Source organism: Chanodichthys erythropterus, chromosome 3 (assembly GCF_024489055.1).
Source record: "Chanodichthys erythropterus isolate Z2021 chromosome 3, ASM2448905v1, whole genome shotgun sequence".
Classification (NCBI taxonomy): domain Eukaryota; kingdom Metazoa; phylum Chordata; class Actinopteri; order Cypriniformes; family Xenocyprididae; genus Chanodichthys; species Chanodichthys erythropterus.
In genome coordinates, this window is record NC_090223.1 from 10,567,489 (window position 1) to 10,588,838 (window position 21,350).

Genomic DNA, 21,350 nt, shown 5'->3' on the forward strand with positions numbered 1-21,350 from the left:
GATAGATAGATAGATAGATAGAGATAGATAGATAGATAAAGTTTGATAGATAGATAGATAGATAGATAGATAGATAGATAGATAGATAGATAGATAGATAGATAGATAGATAGATAGATAGATAGATTGAATGAGTTTGAATGAGTTTGAATGAGTTTAAATGGCTTGGAAATAGGAATGGCAGTTTAATTGAGTCTGTGTGTTTGAATTTGAATTTTGACAGTTGGACGGAATGTTCAGATCAGCCAAGGCAGTTCAATGAAAGTCAATGGGAGTTTTTTCCAGGTTTAATCAGCATTTTTAGGAAAACCGTAAGTCGGATCAGTCTGAAAAGATATAGCACACTAAGTCAGAACAGTCTGAAGGTCTAGTCCGAGTTTGGTGGTTGTAGCTTGAACAGTCTAGTAGGAGATGCATTTAGAAATTTAGTCTAAGAAGAATAATAATAAGCTTAAGTACAATATCAGTAAGTTGGCTTTTTCAAGCCAACTTAATTATAGGATATCCCTAAAAGTGTTGTCAAAAGTGTTGTATTGTTGCTGCTATCATTGGTATATGTTGTAAGCTGTTGTTACTAATTTTGATTCATGCAGCCAGCTTTTTTCTCTGTGATATTAAATGCAATCGATCTATCAAGAGAAGAAAGCGATCTCAACTCTCCTGGAGAACAATCAGCTATTTAGCCGTCACTCTCTTGTTGGCTTAACGTTTTATACCACTTGTTATTTTGTTTTGTTTTGTTTTGAGGGTTTCTGTTTAATAAATTTGATACTGATGCAAATATACCCATCTTCTCAATTTATTGCAACCTACACATGACAATAATAAAGCATATTCACATAATGTATATAAAAAAACAAAATGACATAAAACCAAGATATTGTTATTTAGGGAGGGACCCCATCGTTGAGTTGATCTGAATCACACACTGCTTTTCTTTAAAATGAACTTTGACAACTTTGGATGATGTTTCTTTGTCGTGTCTCTCTCGTTGTAGCTGATCAGGACAGATTTCTATGGAAGAGATGCTTTATCATGTCACGTTTGGTGTCACCCTGCTCTTAAACATAGCGTTGTGTCTTGAATTACATCTTTTTTTACACTAAGGACAGGTAATTCTCCTTTCCAATTCTCTTTCTCCTTTCTTGTTCATGTACTTCAGGTCTAAAAAAAAACATTAAATCATGAGAGATTTTAAATGAGAGACAAAAATGAAAAGTAAATCCCAAAGTCAAGATCACTAAAATGGCTGTTGAACAATTCCATCAAATCTTGTCGATTATGATCTATTTTAATGTAATGAAGATGATTTGTATTAGAAATAATTAGCTTGATTATCATGTTCTTCAGCATGATGAATGAATGAGGAATCCAAGAATAAACACCAACCTCTTTGTTCTTCAGTATCTTCAGTGTGTTTCATTCTGCAGGTTCTGGATCACTCATGTTCTCGATGTCCTCTCCTTCCAGATGCTTTCTGGTATTTCTGCCAAAATAATAATAACAATAAATAAAGCTGGAAGCAGCATTTACAGTGCCAAGCACAAAGAAGGCACAAATAGTGAGCAAGTGAAGACCTTTTAAAATTACTTAGATTCAAAACAGCTGAAATATCATAACTACAGTCAATAATAAAGATTTACTGGTTTATCACTTTCGACCAATAGCTGGTATGGTCAGAGTGAGGTGACAATGACACTCACAAAGTTTGGTATTAAATATGTCAAAGCATTTCCGAGATTCAGCCTCAAAAGTCAATTTGGCATCAGGCCTCTAATTTGTTGCTGTGGTAAATAAATACGGTCAACACGAAATCCATAACTTTTTGCCAGCATGATCTGAAGATATACGATTCAATTTTGGTGAAAATTGGACCAACAAAAAAATATGATTTTAAAGAAAATCAAAATGGAAAGTTTGGCTGACTATGGCAAAATTAGCATGAATATTCTCAGCAGGACATCTGTTAAGACCAGTACACTACAATACACCACATTTATATAAAGCTATTAGCATTTAAAAAATGTCATTATAACATTTGGCCACAAGGAGGCGCTGTCTCAAAACCTATTGTGTACCTTCAGAGCATTCAGAGCATCACATTGCACAAACCATAAGGCGAAACCTAGCATGTTTGGTATTGTTGGACTCGGTAAGGATTCAGGAGTGAAAATGAGTCAACCACACCCAAAGTTATAAGCATTTGAATCTTATTTTACCACTAGGTGGTGCTGACTTGAAACTTCTCAGGCTGATGACCCATACAGAGTTTCATAATGATACACTAATGCATTCATAAAATACAGCATTTTAGCACAAAGTTCAAAATGGCTGACAGCCAAAATGCCTGATATAGGAATTATCCGACGAGACCACTTTCATGATTTCTGGACAAACCGTTCAGAAGTTATGATTTTATTTTTATTTATTTATTTTTTTTGCTTGCGATGACATGTACCAAGTTTGGTATGAATATGATAAAGCTTTGCGGATATACTGCTTTGAGTACAATTTGGGGTGTTATTTGAGAATTGTTAAGATTATCAGAAAGCTTTTAATAACTTTTTTGCCAGCATGGACTGAAGATTATCTGATTTGATTTTCAATTTCTAGCCATTATGGTTAAATGGTGTTAATGGTATTATAAGTTATTAGCACAAATGTAAGTGTAACTTTAGACAGTTGGTGGCGCTAGAGAGATTGAGTTAGAGACTCCAAATTTGCTATGGATACATTGGATACATATGGATGGCTTCTCCTTCGTATGAACTCTAAGATGTGTCTTCAAGGCTGATGACCCAATAAATGTTTTGCCACACTGATCACATGTGAACGGCTTCTCTCCGGTGTGGATCCTTATGTGAAGCTCAAGACTTTTCTTGTTTGTGAATCTCTTCCCACATTGATCACATGTGAACGGCTTCTCTCCAGTGTGGATCCTCATGTGATCTTTAAGATGTGATAATTGTGCGAAACTCTTCCCACACTGATCACGAGTAAGGCTTCTCTCCTGTGTGGATTCTCATGTGTACTTTAAGGCATGATGATCGCATGCAGCTCTTCCCGCACTGATCACATGAGAACGGTCTTTCTCCAGTGTGGATCCTCATGTGACGCTCAAGATGTTGTTTGGTTGTGAAACTCTTTCCAGTGCAGGTTGCAGATTTCTTTGCTCTTTTTTTCTTTATAAATGTCTTTTTAGTCTTTGAGCGACTCAAAGGTTTTTCTCCAGGTTTGTCATGATGTTCCTCCTCCACTTCACTCAGTTCTTCACTCTCCTCGCTCTCCTCCATCTCCTCCATCAGGTCTGAAATGAAAGAAAAATAATTCATGTTCAGTGCATCAAAATGTAAAGAGAGAATCAAAGTGAAAGGATCATTTAGGTTAACTTTTATAAACTTTGGCTGAATTTATTTAAAAAAAAAAAAAAAAAAAAAGATGAGACATCATATCACGATCATTGCAGTGTCTGTAGAAATTTAACATGCTGAAAGTCTAGAGTAACTGCGGCTTTAACTTGTTTTAAATTTAACCATTTATATCAGCACTATCAGTGTCCTACATGTTTCACTCAACCCTGTTACTTCTGACATTACTTTCCTCCTTTAAAAAAAAAAAAAAAAAAGAATTGCTTAAAATTGTGACATCCAGTAAGAAGGACAAGAAAATAATCTCAATCCATTGTTTCAGTTTTTACACAAACTGTACAGTGTTGATCACATTCATCAACCCTGTTACCAAAGTTACTGTAAGAAGAATAATCTATATAACTATGAATAACTTCTATACAAAAATGTTTTATCAGTAAATCTGAATGTAAATGTGCAGAAGTGTTTGAATCTTTCTAGCATGAATGTTATTCAGCATCATGAATGAATGAAGAATAAACACCAACCTCTTTGTTCTTCAGTATCTTCAGTGTGTTTCATTCTGCAGGGTTCTGGATCACTCCTCTTTAATAAACTTAGTCTTTGCAGATTTCAGCTCTTCCTGATGCTCTGATGCTCATCTGATGGGAATATTTCAGTATTTATTGGAGAACTGATGTGGGAGGAGCACTGATGATGTGACTGTAGTGGGAGGAGATTCACTGATGATGAATTCCGGGAGGAGCTGATTTGCCAAAATCAAATATATGATCAGTTTAGACAGATTGTCTTTTTTTACCATACACATTTAACCCTGATTATTCAGGTAGGGTCAAATCTAGCATAAATCATAAAGTTCTCACCTGCCGCAAGGGAACTTGTGCTGTGTTGCCGCTATGGGAACGCCTATGGGAACGCCTCTGTGTGATGTCGTCATGAAGCACGTATGAAATCTGTCCAATAGGGAGACGGTACGTCATAGGCGGGTGACGTCACCGACCAGGGACCATAAAGCCGCCCTAAACACACTCGCATTAAGCTTCTGTGTCTTCAGCAAGCGCTAAGTGTGATTTGTCCTGTCTATTTATTGTTGTCTGTCCCAATATATTGATTATATTGTGATTAAGGCGAGCGAACAACATCCCAGGAAGTGTGTTCATCCCTGCCCGCGTTTTATTCCGGGAGATGATACACATGAAATGTGTGTTGTTTGTTTGGGAGTGCAGCATGCCCAGGCTGCTCTCGAGGGGGCTGCCTGTGTGCATTGCGAGCTAAGGCTTTCTATGAAAGAACACTGCGCTCCCGCCGAGCTCTCTTTGAGGAGGGTGGCTCGGCTTGCGTTTCTCAGGGCTTTGGTACCACTTCTGCTGAAGCAGGGCGGCGCCTAAGGTCTTGGGGTTCGCATATGTGTAGCGTATGGGTTTGAGACGGGCCATGCCCTATCTCTGCCTTCACCTGCTGCATCTAAAAAAAAAGTGTATCTATTTCGGAGGCAGGAAGCACACATTGCGGTTTCATCTGCTCCAGTGGATACAGTCATGTTAATGGTGTCTAGTTCTGAGGAGCTGGATGTTGTTAGCGTGGCTATGGGAGAGTCTGAAGACTCGCCACTTCAATCTCCTGCGAGAGGTTTACAGTTTTTTCCAACCTCCACACTGAGGTGTCGGGGTTGTGGGAAAAAGCTTTTTTCTCATACTATATATTTTACATCAAAATGTGTGGGTATGAGAAAGCATGGTTATGGTGGCTGCTGGCCGGAAGCAGCCGAGGCCAGGTATGAACCTCTCATGCAGACAACACCAGACAGAGCGTTACTACCCGTACTTCCCCTCCGAGGAGTTGGAAGGCGGGGCAATGCTCGCTGGCGAAATCCTTAAAGGCAAGATGGGTCTGAGGACCGTCATTGCTGTTAGAGTTTCGCCAGAACCAAAGCCTGACAGTGTTCACGTCATCATACGGTGCCTGTCTGTCCTTTGGTGCCCCCGCAGGGCATTGTGCTGGTTGCACAAAACCAGGGTCCAACTTTGTGAGGCTGGCTCCCTGTGTAGTTTTTCCCTCCAAAGCCAGAAGGTGTTTACCTCTTTATATGGCACCTGTCTGCCTTTGGTGCTCTCAAGGGGGCGCTCTGCCAACCCCGCCGCAGTGCCGGGTGCAGCAATTCCTTGCGAGTCACTCGAGGGTGGCTCGCACTCTCTGTGGCAGCCAAACCAGTTGTTCCCTGGTGCGCCGATTCAGGGCATTGTGTTGGCTGCATGAAACACATTAGGGCCCAGCCTTGAGAGGCTGGTTCCCTGAGTAAAACCTCCAATGGAGTCAGACGGTGTTCGCCTCTTTTTTACGGTGCCCATGTGTCTTCGGTGCCCTCAGGAGGGCGCTCTGCCAACCCTGCCGCAATGCCGGGGCGCAGTAGTTCCCTGCGTGTCACCCGAGGGTGGCACGTTTCCTCTGCAGCTATGTCAGTCGTTCCGCTTCAGGGCACTGTGCTGGCTGCACACACACCACCAGAGGCCAGTCTCGAGAGGCTGGTACCCTTAGTAGATTTTTTTTTGTCAGAGTGGGAGAATCTGTCAAAAAAATCTCAGTGGGTCCTGCACACAGTAGAAAGGGGTATGCAGTTCAGTTCAGAACACGCCTACCCCGATTCAACGGGAGTCTATCCACTGTGGTGAACCACGAGCAGGCTCTGGTATTGGCACAAGAAGTAGAGACACTCTTACAAAAGGAGGCTATAGAAAGGGTCCCTCCTCCCAGCAGGGAGTCTGGCGTTTACAGTCGCTATTTCTTTGTGCTAAAGAAAGACGGAGGATTGTGTCCAATTTTAGATCTACATCAGTTAATCGAACAGTAGCAAAGGCTCAAGTTCAAAATTCTGACAATAACATATTGTGTCACAAATTAGGTCCGATGACTGGTTTGTGACGATAGATCTGAAAGACGCATGCTTTCATGTATCAATCCTTCCGCATCACAGGAAGTTCTTGAGGTTTGCTTTCACAAAGCATTCCAATATCGGGTTCTTCTCTTCGGCCTAGCATTGTCACCCTACCGATTGTGTAGATGCGGTTCTGACACCCTTGCGTATGCAGGGCATCCGCATTCTCAACTACATAGAATTGGTTGATTCTGGCTCAATCAGAGCAGATGGCGGTTCAACATCGAGATGTTGTTCTCGCTCACATGAAAAGGTTGGGGTTGAGACTAAACGCAAAGAAAAGTGTGCTTTCTCCAGCTAAAAAACTGAGGACCACTTATCTGGGCGTGGTATGGGACGTATTAGTCTGTACGGATAACACATCAGTAGTCTTTCACCCGGGAGTTCTGGAGAGAGTTCGCCAGGATGGGGCACGTTTCATATTAGCAGCCCTGTACTGGCCGGCCTGAGTATGTTCTCAGACCTGGTCTCTCTCCTAAATGGGTCTCCAATGGAGATTCCGATCAGGAAGGACCTTCTCTCTCAGGCGGGCGATCTAATACTGCACCCCCGCCCGGAGTTGTGGAGACTGTGGGCGTGGCCTCTGAGGGGGCACGGTTGTTGAGACCATACTCCAATCCAGAGCTCCCTCCATCATCATGGGAGCAGACATCCTGTCGAGGCAGGGGCCGAAGCCCGGGAAATGGAGACTTCACCCAGAGGTGGTGAAGTTCTTATGGGAGAACTACGGCTAAGCCCAAGTGGATCCCTTTGCATCTCAAGAGACGACTCACTGTTCACTGTGGTTCTCGATGTTAAACCCAGCACCTATTGGGCTGGATGCTAGGGTACAGCCATGGTCGAGGCTACCGCTGTACGAATTTCCCCCGATTGCTCTGCTTCCGGGAGTTCTGGAGAGAGTTCGCCGAGACAAGAGCCAATCTCTTACTACACTGTGTGCAGAATTATTAGGCAAGTTGATTTTCTGATCATATTTTTTTTCCAAGCACATTTTACCAATTCCAATCCACATCAATCTTAATAACTACTATTAATATTGTTTTTAATCATTTATAAGTGATATATAATTGTTCATGAAGGCTGGAAATGAAAAATGCCTTATATTCAGGTGTGCAGAATTATTAGGCAGGTTTTCTTTTACAGGCAAAATGAGCCAAAAAAGAGATTTAACTCAGACTGAAAAGTCAAAAATTATTAAATACTCATGAGAAGGACGCAATACTAATGTAATACTAGAAATTGCAAAGTTAAAGCATGACCAAGGAACAGCAAAATGCTCATTGGGTCACCGGGGTCATACAAAAACAGGTGGAAAAGAAAATACATGTTAACTGCAAAAGATTTAAGAATTGAGGTGAAGAATTAAGTGTGAAACCATCAGGAACCCTTTAGTCTCCAGCGCCACCATCTTCCAGAACTGCAACCTACCAGGAGTCTCCAGAAGTGCAAGGTGTCAGGGTCTCAGAGACTTAGGTTAGCTAAAGAATCCTAAAAAATGACCCGCATTTATTAAGAATCACAAGCTGAAGTGTTATAAAATACATGAAGACTGGGTTTTTATAGGCCTTATAGACAGACAGCTTGAGAGTGACTCCTGAAGGACCAGCACCACATCCTCTTGTACCACTGTTTGAAGAATTTATCTTCCAGAATCTGGCAATAAGTTTTGGAAGATCATTTTTAGTCCATATCTGCAAGACGGACATTTCAGGATAAGAGATGGACTAAAAGTGAACTCCCACACCTTACTGCCAGATTCTGGAAGATAAATTCTTCAAACAGTGGTACAAGAGGATGTGGTGCTGGTCCTTCAGGAGTCACTCTCAAGCTGTCTGTCTATAAGGCCTATAAAAACCTAGTTTTCATGTATTTTATAACACTTCAGCTTGTGATTCTTATTAAGAGTGGGTAATTTTTTAGGATTCTTTAGCTAACCTAAGTCTCTGAGATCCTGACACCTTGCACTTCTGGAAACTCCAGGTAGGTTGCAGTTCTGGAAGATGGTGGCGCTGGAGACTAAAGGGTTCCTGATGGTTTCACACTTAATTCTTCACCTTAATTCTTAATTATTTTGCAGTTAACATGTCTTTTCTTTTCCACCTGTTTTTGTATGACCCCGCTGACCCAATGAGCATTTTGCTGTTCCTTGGTCATGCTTTAACTTTGTAATTTCTAGTATTGCATTAGTATTGCATCCTTCTCATGAGTATTTCATAATTTTTGACTTTTCAGTCTGAGTTAAATCTCTTTTTTGGCTCATTTTGCCTGTAAAAGAAAACCTGCCTAATAATTCTGCACACCTGAATATAAGGCATTTTTCATTTCCAGCCTTCATGAACAATTATATATCACTTATAAATGATTAAAAACAATATTAATAGTAGTTATTAAGATTGATGTGGATTGGAATTGGTAAAATGTGCTTGGAAAAAAAATATGATCAGAAAATCAACTTGCCTAATAATTCTGCACACAGTGTAGTAGCCATGTACTGGCTGACCCGAGTATCTTCTTGGACCTGGTCTCTTTCCTAGACAGGTCTCCAATGGAGATTCCGATCAGGAAGGACCTTCTCTCTCAGGTGGGCAGTCTAATACTGCATCCCCGTCTGGAGTTATGTAGACTGTGGGCATGGCCTCTGAGGGGGCACGTCTCATACACTCCGATCTCTCAACTGAGGTTGTTGAGACCATACTCCAATCCAGAGCTCCCTCCTTGAGGAAACTATATACACTAAAGTGGAGATTATTCACTTCTTGCTGTGAAAATCACCAGTGGGATCCAGTCAACTGCCCAGTTAGGGGATTTTCGGTAGGGTTATCCCCCTCCACACTGAAGGTGTACGTGGCGGCCTTAGCTGCTTACCACGCTCCTTTAAGTGGGGTATCTTTGGGGACACCCATTTATTACCATTTCCTCTGTGGCACTTTGAGGCTTAGACCTGCAGTACGCATGAGAGTTCCGACCTGGGATTTGGCCATTGTCCTTCAAAGCCTTTTTCTATGACTCCCTTCGAACCCTTCGAAGTAGTGTCAGAAAAGTTTAACACTTAAGATAATGTTCCTATTAACTTTTTTTTCTCTCAAGAGAACTGAAGACATTCAAGCCCTTTCGGTTTCTCAATCGTGCCTCTAATTTGCGCCTGTAAAGGTTTTCCTCCATCCCAGACCGGGTTACATTCTAAGGTTCTCACTAATACTGCAAGACTTATTATACTGCAGGCCTTCTGTCCTCCTCCATTTAAGTCATCGGACCAGGAAAAGCTTAATCTGCTGTGTCCAATACATTAATACATTATAGTCCTTCACGTTTATTGTGATCTCAGAATTCAGGCCAGCTGATAATACCTAGAATATCAAAATTAACTGCAGGTGGTAGATCCTTCTCATATTTGGCACCTAAACTCTGGAACAATCTTCCTAGCATTGTTCGGGAAGCAGACACACTCTGTCAGTCTTTCTGTTTATCCCGAGGTTTACCGTAGTCAACCGGATCTGGGCCGTATCCAGCTGAGACCAAGGACCGGTGCCATGACACGACCACAACGCAGCCCTGAAGTATCAGCAGAGATCTGTTCAGCTATTTGTATTTTTTGGTGCACCTAAGAAAGGTCTCCCAACATCTAAGCAGAGAATGAGCAAGTGGGTGGTCGAGGCCATGTCACTTGCTTATGAGTCGGTTGGACAACCTTCACCATTGGCTGTTAGGGCTCACTCAACAAGGAGTATGGCTGCCTCTAAGGCTTTTATTTTTGGGGTTTCCCTATCTGACATCTGTGATGTACCAGGTTGGTCATTGCCACATGCGTTCATGAGGTTCTTTGAACTAGACCTCGGCTCCGCTCTAGGGGCACAGGTGCTTCTGTAGCGTGTGCGCCTCGGCTTCACACATACGGTCACTTGCTCATATGGGGAAGTTGGTATTCTCGTTCCCATAGCTGCAACGCAGCGTCTCGTTCCCTTGAAAAGGAACGTCTCGGTTATGTATATAACCTTAGTTCCCTAATAGGGAACGAGACGCTGCGTTGCTATGCCATACTCCCTGCATGCCCGTAAGCGACTTGCTTCAGACCTTTTCAGAAACTGAATGCGAGAGTGTTTAGGGCGGCTTTATGGTTCCTGGTCGGTGACGTCACCCACCTATGACGTACCGTCTCCCTATTGGACAGATTTCATACGTGCTTCATGACGACATCACGCAGAGGCGTTCCCATAGCGGCAACGCAGCTTCTCGTTCCCTATTCAGGGAACTAAGGCTATATACATAACCGAGACGTTCTCTTTATGGGGGCTCAGTTTGTAGTAAAGTCTCACAGAATGCAACTGTAACAATAAAAAATAAGCTAGTTATTTTATTGGTTACAATACAAAGCAGTTAACATAAAAACGTAAAATAATCTAGCTTTATCCAACAATATTGTAGATCCCTTGATCATTTATCCTTAATGCAGTTCAGTATCTGATGAAGCCTTTTACTCCTCAGACATTTATGCTACTTTTCTGGAAAGTCCAACTTCATATTAATTGTGAATTGATCAATGCCCAATGATCCAATCTTCCTGTTGTAGTTTCAGTCTCTGTAACTCATGATTGATCTTCATTTAGTGTTCTTTCTAGCGAGTCTTATTAGCTGACTCACCTTCACTTGAGCATGCTCTTAGCATGGCTTAGCCTAAACCAGGATTACTGAACTTAGTTCAATTAGGGCATTTAAGTAGCTTTTGGGGAGCACTGACATATTTTAAGGTATGTCAGTACAAGTTGCTTTCAGTTAAAAAAACTCAAACATGCATTTTAGTCTAGGACTAGCTTAAGCCTTGTCTGTGAAACCAGGGGACTTTTTCATGACAAACATTTAAAATTTAAGAACTACAGTGTTTCTAACAGTTAAACAGAATAAAGTGAGATGATCTAACAGCAAACACTCATGAACTGAGATGATCTGAATGTCTTGTTAAATGAGTGTTGATAGTCTGAGGGTCATCAATATTAACAGAGAAACTGCTGAAAACACTCTTTATTTCATGTCAATAGTTCCTGTTTTCACCTTATTTATTATGCTGATGTCTTCAGATAACAGTATTGTCTTTCAATAGAGCAGTTTAGGCATTTAGCATATATCCTGACTCAAATAATGTGTTTATAACAGCAAACACTCAGAATAAAGTGAGATGATCTGAATGTCTTGTTGAATGAGTGTTGATAGTCTGAGGATCATCAATATTAACAGAGAAACTGCTGAAAACACTCTTTATTTTGTAAGCCTTGGAACTTTCCAGTGCTATTTTGGACCATAATTGGAGCAAAAACAGGCACAATTTAGTTATTTATCTGACTCCAATATAAATAATCTGTCTTTCTTGGAACTAATAGGAGAATGTAGGATTTAACCAGAATAAAGAAAGTTATAATCACTATAGCTTTCAACATGATCAGTAATGTAAACTAGATAAAAACGTTTGTAGAGACAAACTTTAATTTGCCTAGCCAGAAAGTTGAAAGAAGTTTTAAAAGATGAAGTCAGAACAATTACCCTCATTCAAGTGTTGAGGATCCATGAAGCTAGAATAAAATGTTTTTAAATTTAAAGTACAGTTAAAGACATATTTCAAGCATTGAAAATGTAATACATAAATTGGAACATAGTAGTTTCATTAAAGTGCTCAGTTGAAACTCTATGATGTTATGTTCACTTAAAGAAAACTATTGCAGTATAACAACTAGTAGTTTAATGAAAGTATACTTCAAAGTGTACTTTAATAAAACAAATGTACTACAAGTATTAACATAGTAAACTACTAGTTGACTTGTAGTACAGATTTAGTACAACTGAGAAACATGGTTGTGAACTAGTTGTGCACTTAAAGTTTACTACTGTAACACTTATTACACTTAAACATTTGCTTTTTACATACTAAATTGGGCCAATTTAGTCCCAAGCAGGACATTTACAAGTTTACTACTACTACAATGATATCACACTTACTACATAAAGTATACTTAAAAAAAACAAAAACAAAAAAACATTAAAGGGATAGTTCACCCAAAAATGAAATTTTGATGTTCGTCTCCTTACCCCCAGAGCATCCAAGATGTAGGTGTCTTTGTTTCTTCAGTAGAACACAAATGATGATTTTTAACTGCAACCGCTGCTTGTCTGTCAGTGGTATAATGTAATGCAAGTCAGTGGGAACTTGGACTATAAGAGTAAATAAAACACGACTGACAAATCCAAATTAAACCCTGCAGCTCGTGACGACACATTGATGTCCTAAGACACGAAATGTTCGGTTTGTGCGAGAAACCGAACAGTATATCATTTTTTTACCTCTAATACACCACTATGTCCAACGGCATTCATCACTCGATTCGTGAGGTCTGATCGCGCTCTGACAGCGGCAGTAATGTCTCACGCTCATTGAAGTATATGAAAAAGGAGGTTCCAACTCTTAAATTACGGACAAAATTGTCAGGTACATCTGTAGAGAATTGGGAATTAGGTAAACTCTAATAGACAAGGCTTTGTTATTTGATATTTGTTATTATATATTTATATTTTTTGTTCAACTATTACTTCCATGATTATTGTTTTTCTTCTTCTTTTTTATGCATATTTGTTAGAATGTAAGTTTTGTTTGCATTTTAAAAAAGTGCAATTACAATGTACCATTGATGGCCAATTACATCACCTCCCAAATTCCCTTTCAATCATTATCTTTCAATAGAGCAGTTTTATAGTCTTTTCTCATATATCCTGATTAAAATAATGTGTTTCTAACAGCAAACACTCAGAATAAAGTGAGATGATCTGAATGTCTTGTTGAATGAGTGTTGATAGTCTGAGGATCATCAATATTAACAGAGAAACTGCTGTTAAAAAACACTCTTTATTTCATGTCAATAGTTCCTGTTTTCACCTCATTTATTATGCTGATGTCTTCAGATCTGCTGTAAATTGACACTTATTGCTCATTTCATTGCTTGAGGGGATTTGTTGACTACAGATATCTACGTTTATTTCTAAATAAATGTTTATGCTTCATCTGTTTTTCACACCATTATTTATATTTATATATTATATATAAAACAAACTCAGTAAATTTCATATTTTTCATATTGGCAGAGCAGCTCCTCCCACTCTGGAAATCATCATCAATGAAGCTCCTCCCACAATAATTACATAAGCAGTGAAGCTCCTCCCACAACAATCACATCATCAGTGAAGCTCCTCCCACATCAATTCCTCAATAAATGCTGGAATATTCTCATCAGACGAGCATCAGAGCATCAGGAAGAGCTGAAATCTGCAAAGACTGAGTTTATTAAAGAGGACAGTGAGAACATGAGTGATCCAGAACCCTGCAGAATGAAACACACTGAAGATACTGAAAAACAAAGAGGTTGGTGTTTATTCTTCATTCATTCATGATGCTGAACAACATTCATGCTAGAAAGATTCAAACACTTCTGCATATTTAGATATGCAGTTAAACTATGAAACGGAATGATCGGTTTTTATTTTTAAACTGACCATTTGTATAAAAATAAAAACAGATCATTACTAAATATTATTTTTATTTTACATTTATTTTATATCTGGTTCACAATTTGCAACAATGTTACGATTATTTTTTATTACGTTTATTTTTCAGAAATAAACCCATAAACACCAAACTTTCAACATAAACTTTCCAGAAAGGCTGACAGGGTTGTAAGCATAAATTACGCAAAACAAATAACAAATAATAATCATTCCAAAATGTAGAAATATAGAATCTACTCCACTTTATGGCAACAATTTGTGCTCTTTTGTTTGAGGTTGTGTTTTAATGTCACACGCGTATGAATGGAAGTTAGTTGAAGGAAAAATCTAGTGTGACTGGCCTTTAATAAGATTAATTAAATATCTAATAGTTGGTGTCAAAATATGGTAGTATTGTATACTTTAATAGTAAAAAAACCGTTAGATAATTTTGTCATTGATCAAATATTTAATAGTTCTCACAACAGAATAATGAGATTTTGTCTGTAATGTTTTAAAATATATATATATATTGAAGATCAATGCTCCTCATTTATGGAAAGTTTCAGGGACAATAATTAATTTATAAAAAGTCATCAAAGTGCTAGTAATATTTTATAGCAGTTGTCTACTTTTTAACATCAGGGTCCATCTTTATGTCCTTTCACTTCATATTTCTGTCTTATTATTTTGATGTTCTTAAAATGAAATTACACTTTTTTTTCTATACCATTTCAGAGCTGATGGAAGTGAAGGAGGAGGAGAGTGAAGAACTGAGTGAAGTGGAGGAGAAACACCATGACAAACCTGGAGAAAAATATTTGAGTCACTCAAAGACTAAAAATACATTTTTAAAGAAAAGAAGAGCAGATAAATCTACAAGCTGCACTCAGTGTGGAAAGAGTTTCACAACTAAACAAAGTCTTGAGCTTCACATGAGGATCCATACAGGAGAAAGACCATTCACATGTGATCAATGTGGAAAGAGCTTCAATCAATCATCAAACCTCAAAGTTCACATGAAAATCCACACTGGAGAGAAGCCGTTCAAGTGTGATCAATGTGGGAAGAGTTTCAGACAACCAACAAATCTTAATGTTCACATGAGGATCCACACTGGAGAGAAGCCGTTCACATGTGATCAATGTGCGAAAACATTTATTGGGTCATCAAACCTGAAGAGACACCTGACAGTTCATACAAAGGAGAAGCCACATTCATGTTCTGTGTGTGGAAAGAGATTTTCACTGCTGCAAACTTTACAAACACATGAGAAAATACACACTGGTGTGAGAGAGTACATGTGCTTTGAGTGTGAGAAGACTTTTACTTCAGGTAGCGATTTAAAACAGCACGAGAGGATTCACACTGGAGAAAAACCTTACAAGTGTTCACACTGTGACAAGAGATTCAGTCGGTCATTCGATCTGAAAACTCATGAGAGGATCCACACTGGAGAAAAACCTTACAAATGTTCACACTGTGACAAGAGATTCAGTCAGTCATCACATCTGAAAACACATGAGATGATACACACTGGAGAGAAGCCTTTCACGTGTGATCAGTGTGGAAAGAGTTTCACTATTAAAAGTCACTTGAAGAAACACATGAAGATCCATACAGTGGAGAAACCACATCACCACAGTCTGAAACCACAAATAGGTTCATCTTTATGTGCTGAGAAACAAAGTCTCTTCAGTGAAAGACAGTCACAGTTAAATCAATCAATCTCCACCTTTTTCTGGTGAGCACACTGGTGTAGGGCTGCTATTAACAATTATTTTGATAATCTACTAAATCTTCTAGAAAAACTGAACAATATTATATATTAAAAAAAATTAACCAATATTATTTCACATCCTGCCCAATGCTATCCGCCAATAAATGTGTAATATAAAACATATGAAATATAAATGTAAACATCAACAATCAATTGCTTGTTCAAAAAAAGTCTACCTTTAAAATGTTCATACACTGAAAAAAAACTTTTCCTTTTGCAAGTTTTTGTATGCATATTTTTATAGTAAATTTTAAATATGTAATTAACTACTTAAGTTAAATAAAATTAAAGAAAATAAGTAATTTGAACTAAGTTCTTTTGCAGTACATTTTACTCAAACAATATTAACTGATTTAAACTATACTTTTAAAGTGTATGCTTTACTTAGAAACATCCAGTTAAATAATACAATATTGTGTAGACACCATATCTACATATTAGAAGTAACACGGCACCTGAACACAGAGACCTCTTGGTTCACAATACACAACGACGGTAACATTCGACAGGTTGTATTTGAGTGTGAATGTGCCATTTTGAGTAGAAAATGAATTCCAAATATCACAAAATGTAGTAAAATACAGTGAAGAATCAACCTCATTATTTAACGGGAACACAAGTATCAGAAAAGTTGAGTTGTGTGTGTGTGTCATGAGGCTTATTTTCTCAACCCAAAAGCTTTACTAGTTGTTTTGATTGTGTCACGTAATGCACACAGACAAGATGGTAAGATCCAAGGTGCAGCTTTAATGGGGTAATTCAAAACGTAATCCAGACACAGGCAAGGGTCAAACTCCACAGAAACAATCCACAAAACAGAAAACCAGAGATACAAAGTGCATGTAACACAATACAACGAACCACAAACAAAGGCAGAAACAACTGAGTATAAATAGACAGAACACTAATGACAAACTCAAAACAGCTGGTGCAATGAAGGATAATGAGTCCAGGAAGTGGGTTATGGGAAATGAAGTTCCGAAAGGTGACAAACTGGTGGTCATAACAGATTGATACTTGATTGATTTCTCTTCAGTGTTATGGTGTTATCACTCTTTTTGTTGTTATTTTGTTTGCACCTACTTATGTCATTGTTCTTTACATACTAAGTTTATATTGTTATTTCTTTGGGAAGGGATTGGTAGAGAGGTGGGCGCCATTTTCTTTATATCTTGTTTTCTCCTGTTTAAGCTATCTAGGGAGTTAGTTTATTTTTATTGTATCTTTGTTTTCTTTTTGTAGCTTAGTTAGTTTCTCCTTAATGTGTAGAGCGTTTATGTTTGTTATTTTGGCTTTGCCCCCTCTTGAATCCTCCCACATTTGTAAAATAAAAACGTGTTTTTGATATTGAGTTGACTTTGGTCTTTCTTAAAGCACTGGACTTGGGAATTGAACCTTGCTTTCACCATTTTATATTAAAGTTATAATCACTTTAGCTTTCATCATTATCAGTAATAAGAGAAAAGATTCTCAAAGCTTTTAAAGCAGGAAAAGTTGTTGTTTTAGTTGTATTACATCATGTTTAAATATACAGACTGTAAATTCATGTAATCCTACTGTAAATATACAGTAGAATTGAACAACATACTGTATAGAAAAATTTACCAACACCAAAAACAACTTACAGAAAAACCAGAAGATCATAAACCTGAAGGATAATGGCTGATGATCAAGAGAGAGAGAAATACATTAACATATTCTCTTCAATGTATGTTTCAGCATTAACACTAGAACTGCCGGGGGTCGCTGTATACCTAAAACCGCCATGCGGGTAAATTTTACCCACGCACATTTCACCTGTTTTTATGTGGCTAAAGAACAACGTTATTTCACTGTATTATGTCACTGTCTTCACAAAGAAGTGTCTAGAGTCATGAAATGATTATGTCCAGTCATCAACTATATTTCTGTCCTGTTGTTTTATGTTCAAGGCTTTTTTTATGCTACACTAATCACTTTTCATAACGGTCAAGATAAACAAGTCTGCACTGACAACAAAAATTAAAAGGAAATAAATACATATTTGGGTGGTGTAATATTATAATTAATCATATATTAAGATAACCCATGTTATTTAAATTACTAAAATAGCCTATTGACAATAATGAACAATAATAATTACCCACACTGCATATGATGTATGATGCGATGACAAATTCAAGCATGCAGCTTCACCTTAATTATTTAAATCCAAAGTTTATTGATGCTCACTCTCTGTGACTATTGTAACAATCCTGTCCTGTGCATGTTAATCCAGATGTTGCATCTTCTGAAGTCCTCCCAGGAGTTGGCGCCATCTCTTCACAGGTGTTGATCATCTGAGATCTTCATAAGAGGCTGGATCCAAAGCCTTATGTGCTCTCTAGTCACCGTGGGACGGACTTCCCTAGGTAAAACAGAAAAGCAAGTGGAGAATAATTAACGTAGCTGCTGTTCATAACATTAACCAAAGATACGTCCAATTGATCTGACATGAAATGCATTATGTGAATGCTTGGATAAAAGAGAGTGTCTTTAATCTAGATTTAAACTGGGTGAGCGAGTCTGAGCCCCGAAACTTATCACGAAGGCTATTCCAGAGTTTCGGAGCCAAATGTGAAAACGCTCTCCCTCCTTTAGTGGACTTAGATATCCTGGGTACAACCAGAAATGCAGAGTTTTGTGATCTTAAGGAGCGTGAAGGATTGTAGGGTCATAGAAGATTGGTTAAGTATACAGGAGCTAAACCATTTAGAGCCTTATAGGTCATTAGCAATACTTTAGACTTTTACACAGTTTTACTCAAATTACTTTTTATTAAGGGAAATCTATGTAAAACAGGATAAAAAAAAAAAAAAAAAGTTTGTAGAGACAAACTTTAGGTTGGCTTGAAAAAGCCGGTCCAGAAAGTTTAAAGAAGTTTTAAAAGCTTGAAGTTTGAAGGATTTCAGGAGGAAGGAAGTTTGAAGGGTTAGTTTTTAGATAGATAAATAAAGGTAGGAGAAATACGGTAATTAGTAGGGATTTCTAAACGCAATGAAACAGGTGTAATTTGTCTGAGAATTTTGAATGGACCCACATACCTAAGACTGAGTTTCTAGCATGGAAGCCAAAGACGGAGGTCACGGGTGGATAACCATACTCACTGACCAGGGTAGCGTTTCCCAAAAGCATCGTAAGCCTAAGTTGATCGTAGCTCCATTGGTTTCAATGGATCTACGATCAACTTAAGCTTACGATGCTTTTGGGAAATGCAGCCCAGGTGTGTACTCTGGACCAGGGCGGCGATGGCGGTTATCTTGAATCTCTTGTCTCCTTACTGCTCTCTGCAGGTGAATATGGGCATGGTTCCAAGTCTCATCACTGTGCTGTAACAACTTGTTGACTCCTGGTAGTTCAGAAGGTTCTCCTGACTGAGGAAACAGTGGAGGTTGAAAGCCCAGCATGCATTTAAACGGAGTGAGGCCTGTGGCTGGTTTTTGGAGGGAGCCCATAAGTTTTGAGCGTACTCTGCCCACATTAGGTATCGGCTCCAGTCAGACTGATGGTTATGACAGTAGGTTCTGAGAAAGCGAGTGAGCTCTTGGTTCAGCTACTCTGTCTGGCTGTTGGACTGTGGGTGGTACCCAGAGGTGAGACTGATGTTGACATTGAGGAGGCGGAAGAACGCTGACCAGACCCTGGATGTGAATTGGGGCCCCCTATCAGACACTATGTCATCTGGCAGACCATAAAATCTGAACACATAGTTGCAGATGATGGAGTATGGGAGCTGTAGTGAAGCAATGTTTTAACTTTTTAAAAGACTGGCAAGCCTCGGGGAACCAAGTGAGAGTGGTCGCGTTGCGACGGGTCATTGAAGTTAAGGGTGCTTTGATCTTGCTGAAGGCCTCAGAGAAATTGGTGTATTTGTTTGGAAGACCAGGAACCTCGGGTTTGGCTTGGGTGAGAGAGATGGTGCTGACTAGAACGAGTGACTTGGGCATGATGCAGCTCTGATGACAAGATGTGCTCCACTGAGTGATTTCCTCACTTCTCCACGATATGTGGGGGTTGTGACGACGTAACCAAGGTAATCCCAGGATTAGTGAGTGAATGGGTGAGTTTATGACGTAGAACTGGAGGGTTTCCAGATGTAGCAGGTCGGTTTGCATCTGTAGGCAGCTAATGATGTGTGTGAGCGGCCCACCGTCTAGCGCCTTCACTGCCAAGCGAGAAGTACAGGGGGTTAGAGAGAGATTATGTTTGACAACGAATTCTCTGGAAATGAAGTTGCCAGCGTCTAATAGAGCCAGAGTATAATAACCCCTTAACGGTTATGATTTTATTGCCACTGAATATTTTAACTGGTACTTTGTCACAATGAATGGATTGAATTGGTTCACTCACCGCTTTGCTGTTGCCTGAGATAGGTCGCACTGGACATGTGGATTTGTAGTGACTGGACTGACCACAGTACATGCAGAGATGATGTTGTACTCGGCGTTCACGCTCTTCGGGTGTCAGAAGAGTGTAGCCAAGCTGCATGGGTTCGGGATTACCCATGAGGGAAGAGGCTGAGGTGGCATTGATACGAGCTGGGTGGCATGACCGCATCAAATTATCAGTCTGAATTGTTAAATCCATAAACTCGTTCAGGGAGCGACCCTCATTGTGACAGGCCATCTCTGCTTGAAGCACCCGATTCAGACCACGACGATGTAACAGTTTAAGTTTAACAGTTTAATCCATTCAGTTTGGGCAGCAAGGGTGCAGAAGGCCAGTGTATATTCAGCTGCTGTGTTAAAGTTCTGGGCTAGAGTGAGCAGCTGTTCACCCGCGCTGCTGGAACGCTCTAATACCTCTCTGAAACACTGCATAAAGTGGTTAAATGAGTGAAAACTGGTACTGTCAGATCTCCAGACAGTGGTTATCCAATCCAGAGCTTTTCCCGTCAGAAGTGAACACACAAAGTGTCTGTGGAGTAGACAGTGGGTTGTTTATTGACAAACAGAGTGCATTGTAATAAGAAGCCCTTTCATCGGTTGGAAGTGCCATCGATTTTCTCTGGGAAAGCCAGTCGAGGACTCATGGTGTTTGTTGGGTTCTCTGGAGAATGGCTGAGCGCAGGTGGAGCGGTGGTTAGCTGGCTGTGCGGCAGGCTGATGCAAAGTTTGATGCAATGCAGTTCATCATAAATGACCATCACACAACTCTCGAACATCCTGAATAGACCGCTACGACTTCGTCAGATGCTGTTACGAAACTACAAGCTCAAATTAAAAATCTGTCCAGACAGGTGTCAGAATTAATGGAGAAATACAATCTGAAAGGCTGTTCTAAGATGCAAAATATAAGAATCGTGGGAATCTGAGAAGGACTGGAAAACGAATTTGTAGCTAAGCTGCTCATGGAGGTGCTTGAATTAGATGAGCTTCCTGTCCTGAATTGTGCACACCGAGCTCTTCATTCCCACCCTGAGGACAGTGGCCCGCCACATCGGTTTATTGCTCGGGTACACCATGGAAAAAATCATGCACAAAGTGTCATCACAAAGTGATGCATCCGAAATGATCAATATTCATATTCATGCATTTTTATTAATATTTATGTTAATCGTTTATGGCTTATGATTTAGCAGTTTCACTTTTGTTTTCCTATATTTATGTACTCATACTTTATATATATTAATTCTTATCATATTTTCAAGTATTTACTTGTTATTGTACCCTTATGGTTATTCTTATTTTATATTTAAGAGTATGCTTGTTATGTTCAATTGTTCTTCAAA

At 39.3% G+C, this 21,350-nt stretch overlaps 1 protein-coding gene and 1 pseudogene across 1 annotated transcript in view; one reads left to right on the plus strand and one right to left on the minus strand.

Moving 5' to 3' along the window:
* Positions 1-1,102: 1,102 nt before the first annotated feature.
* LOC137003111 (gastrula zinc finger protein XlCGF8.2DB-like) lies at positions 1,103-4,804 on the minus strand (annotated as a pseudogene).
* An 8,837-nt stretch (positions 4,805-13,641) lies between these two features.
* LOC137003119 (zinc finger protein 208-like) overlaps positions 13,642-21,350 on the plus strand; it is a 67,018-nt gene continuing 59,309 nt past the window's right edge. The window contains exons 1-2 of the mRNA XM_067363164.1: positions 13,642-13,699; positions 14,560-15,465. Of these exons, the coding sequence (XP_067219265.1) occupies positions 13,642-13,699; positions 14,560-15,465 (964 nt within the window). The remainder of the gene's footprint in view (positions 13,700-14,559; positions 15,466-21,350) is intronic.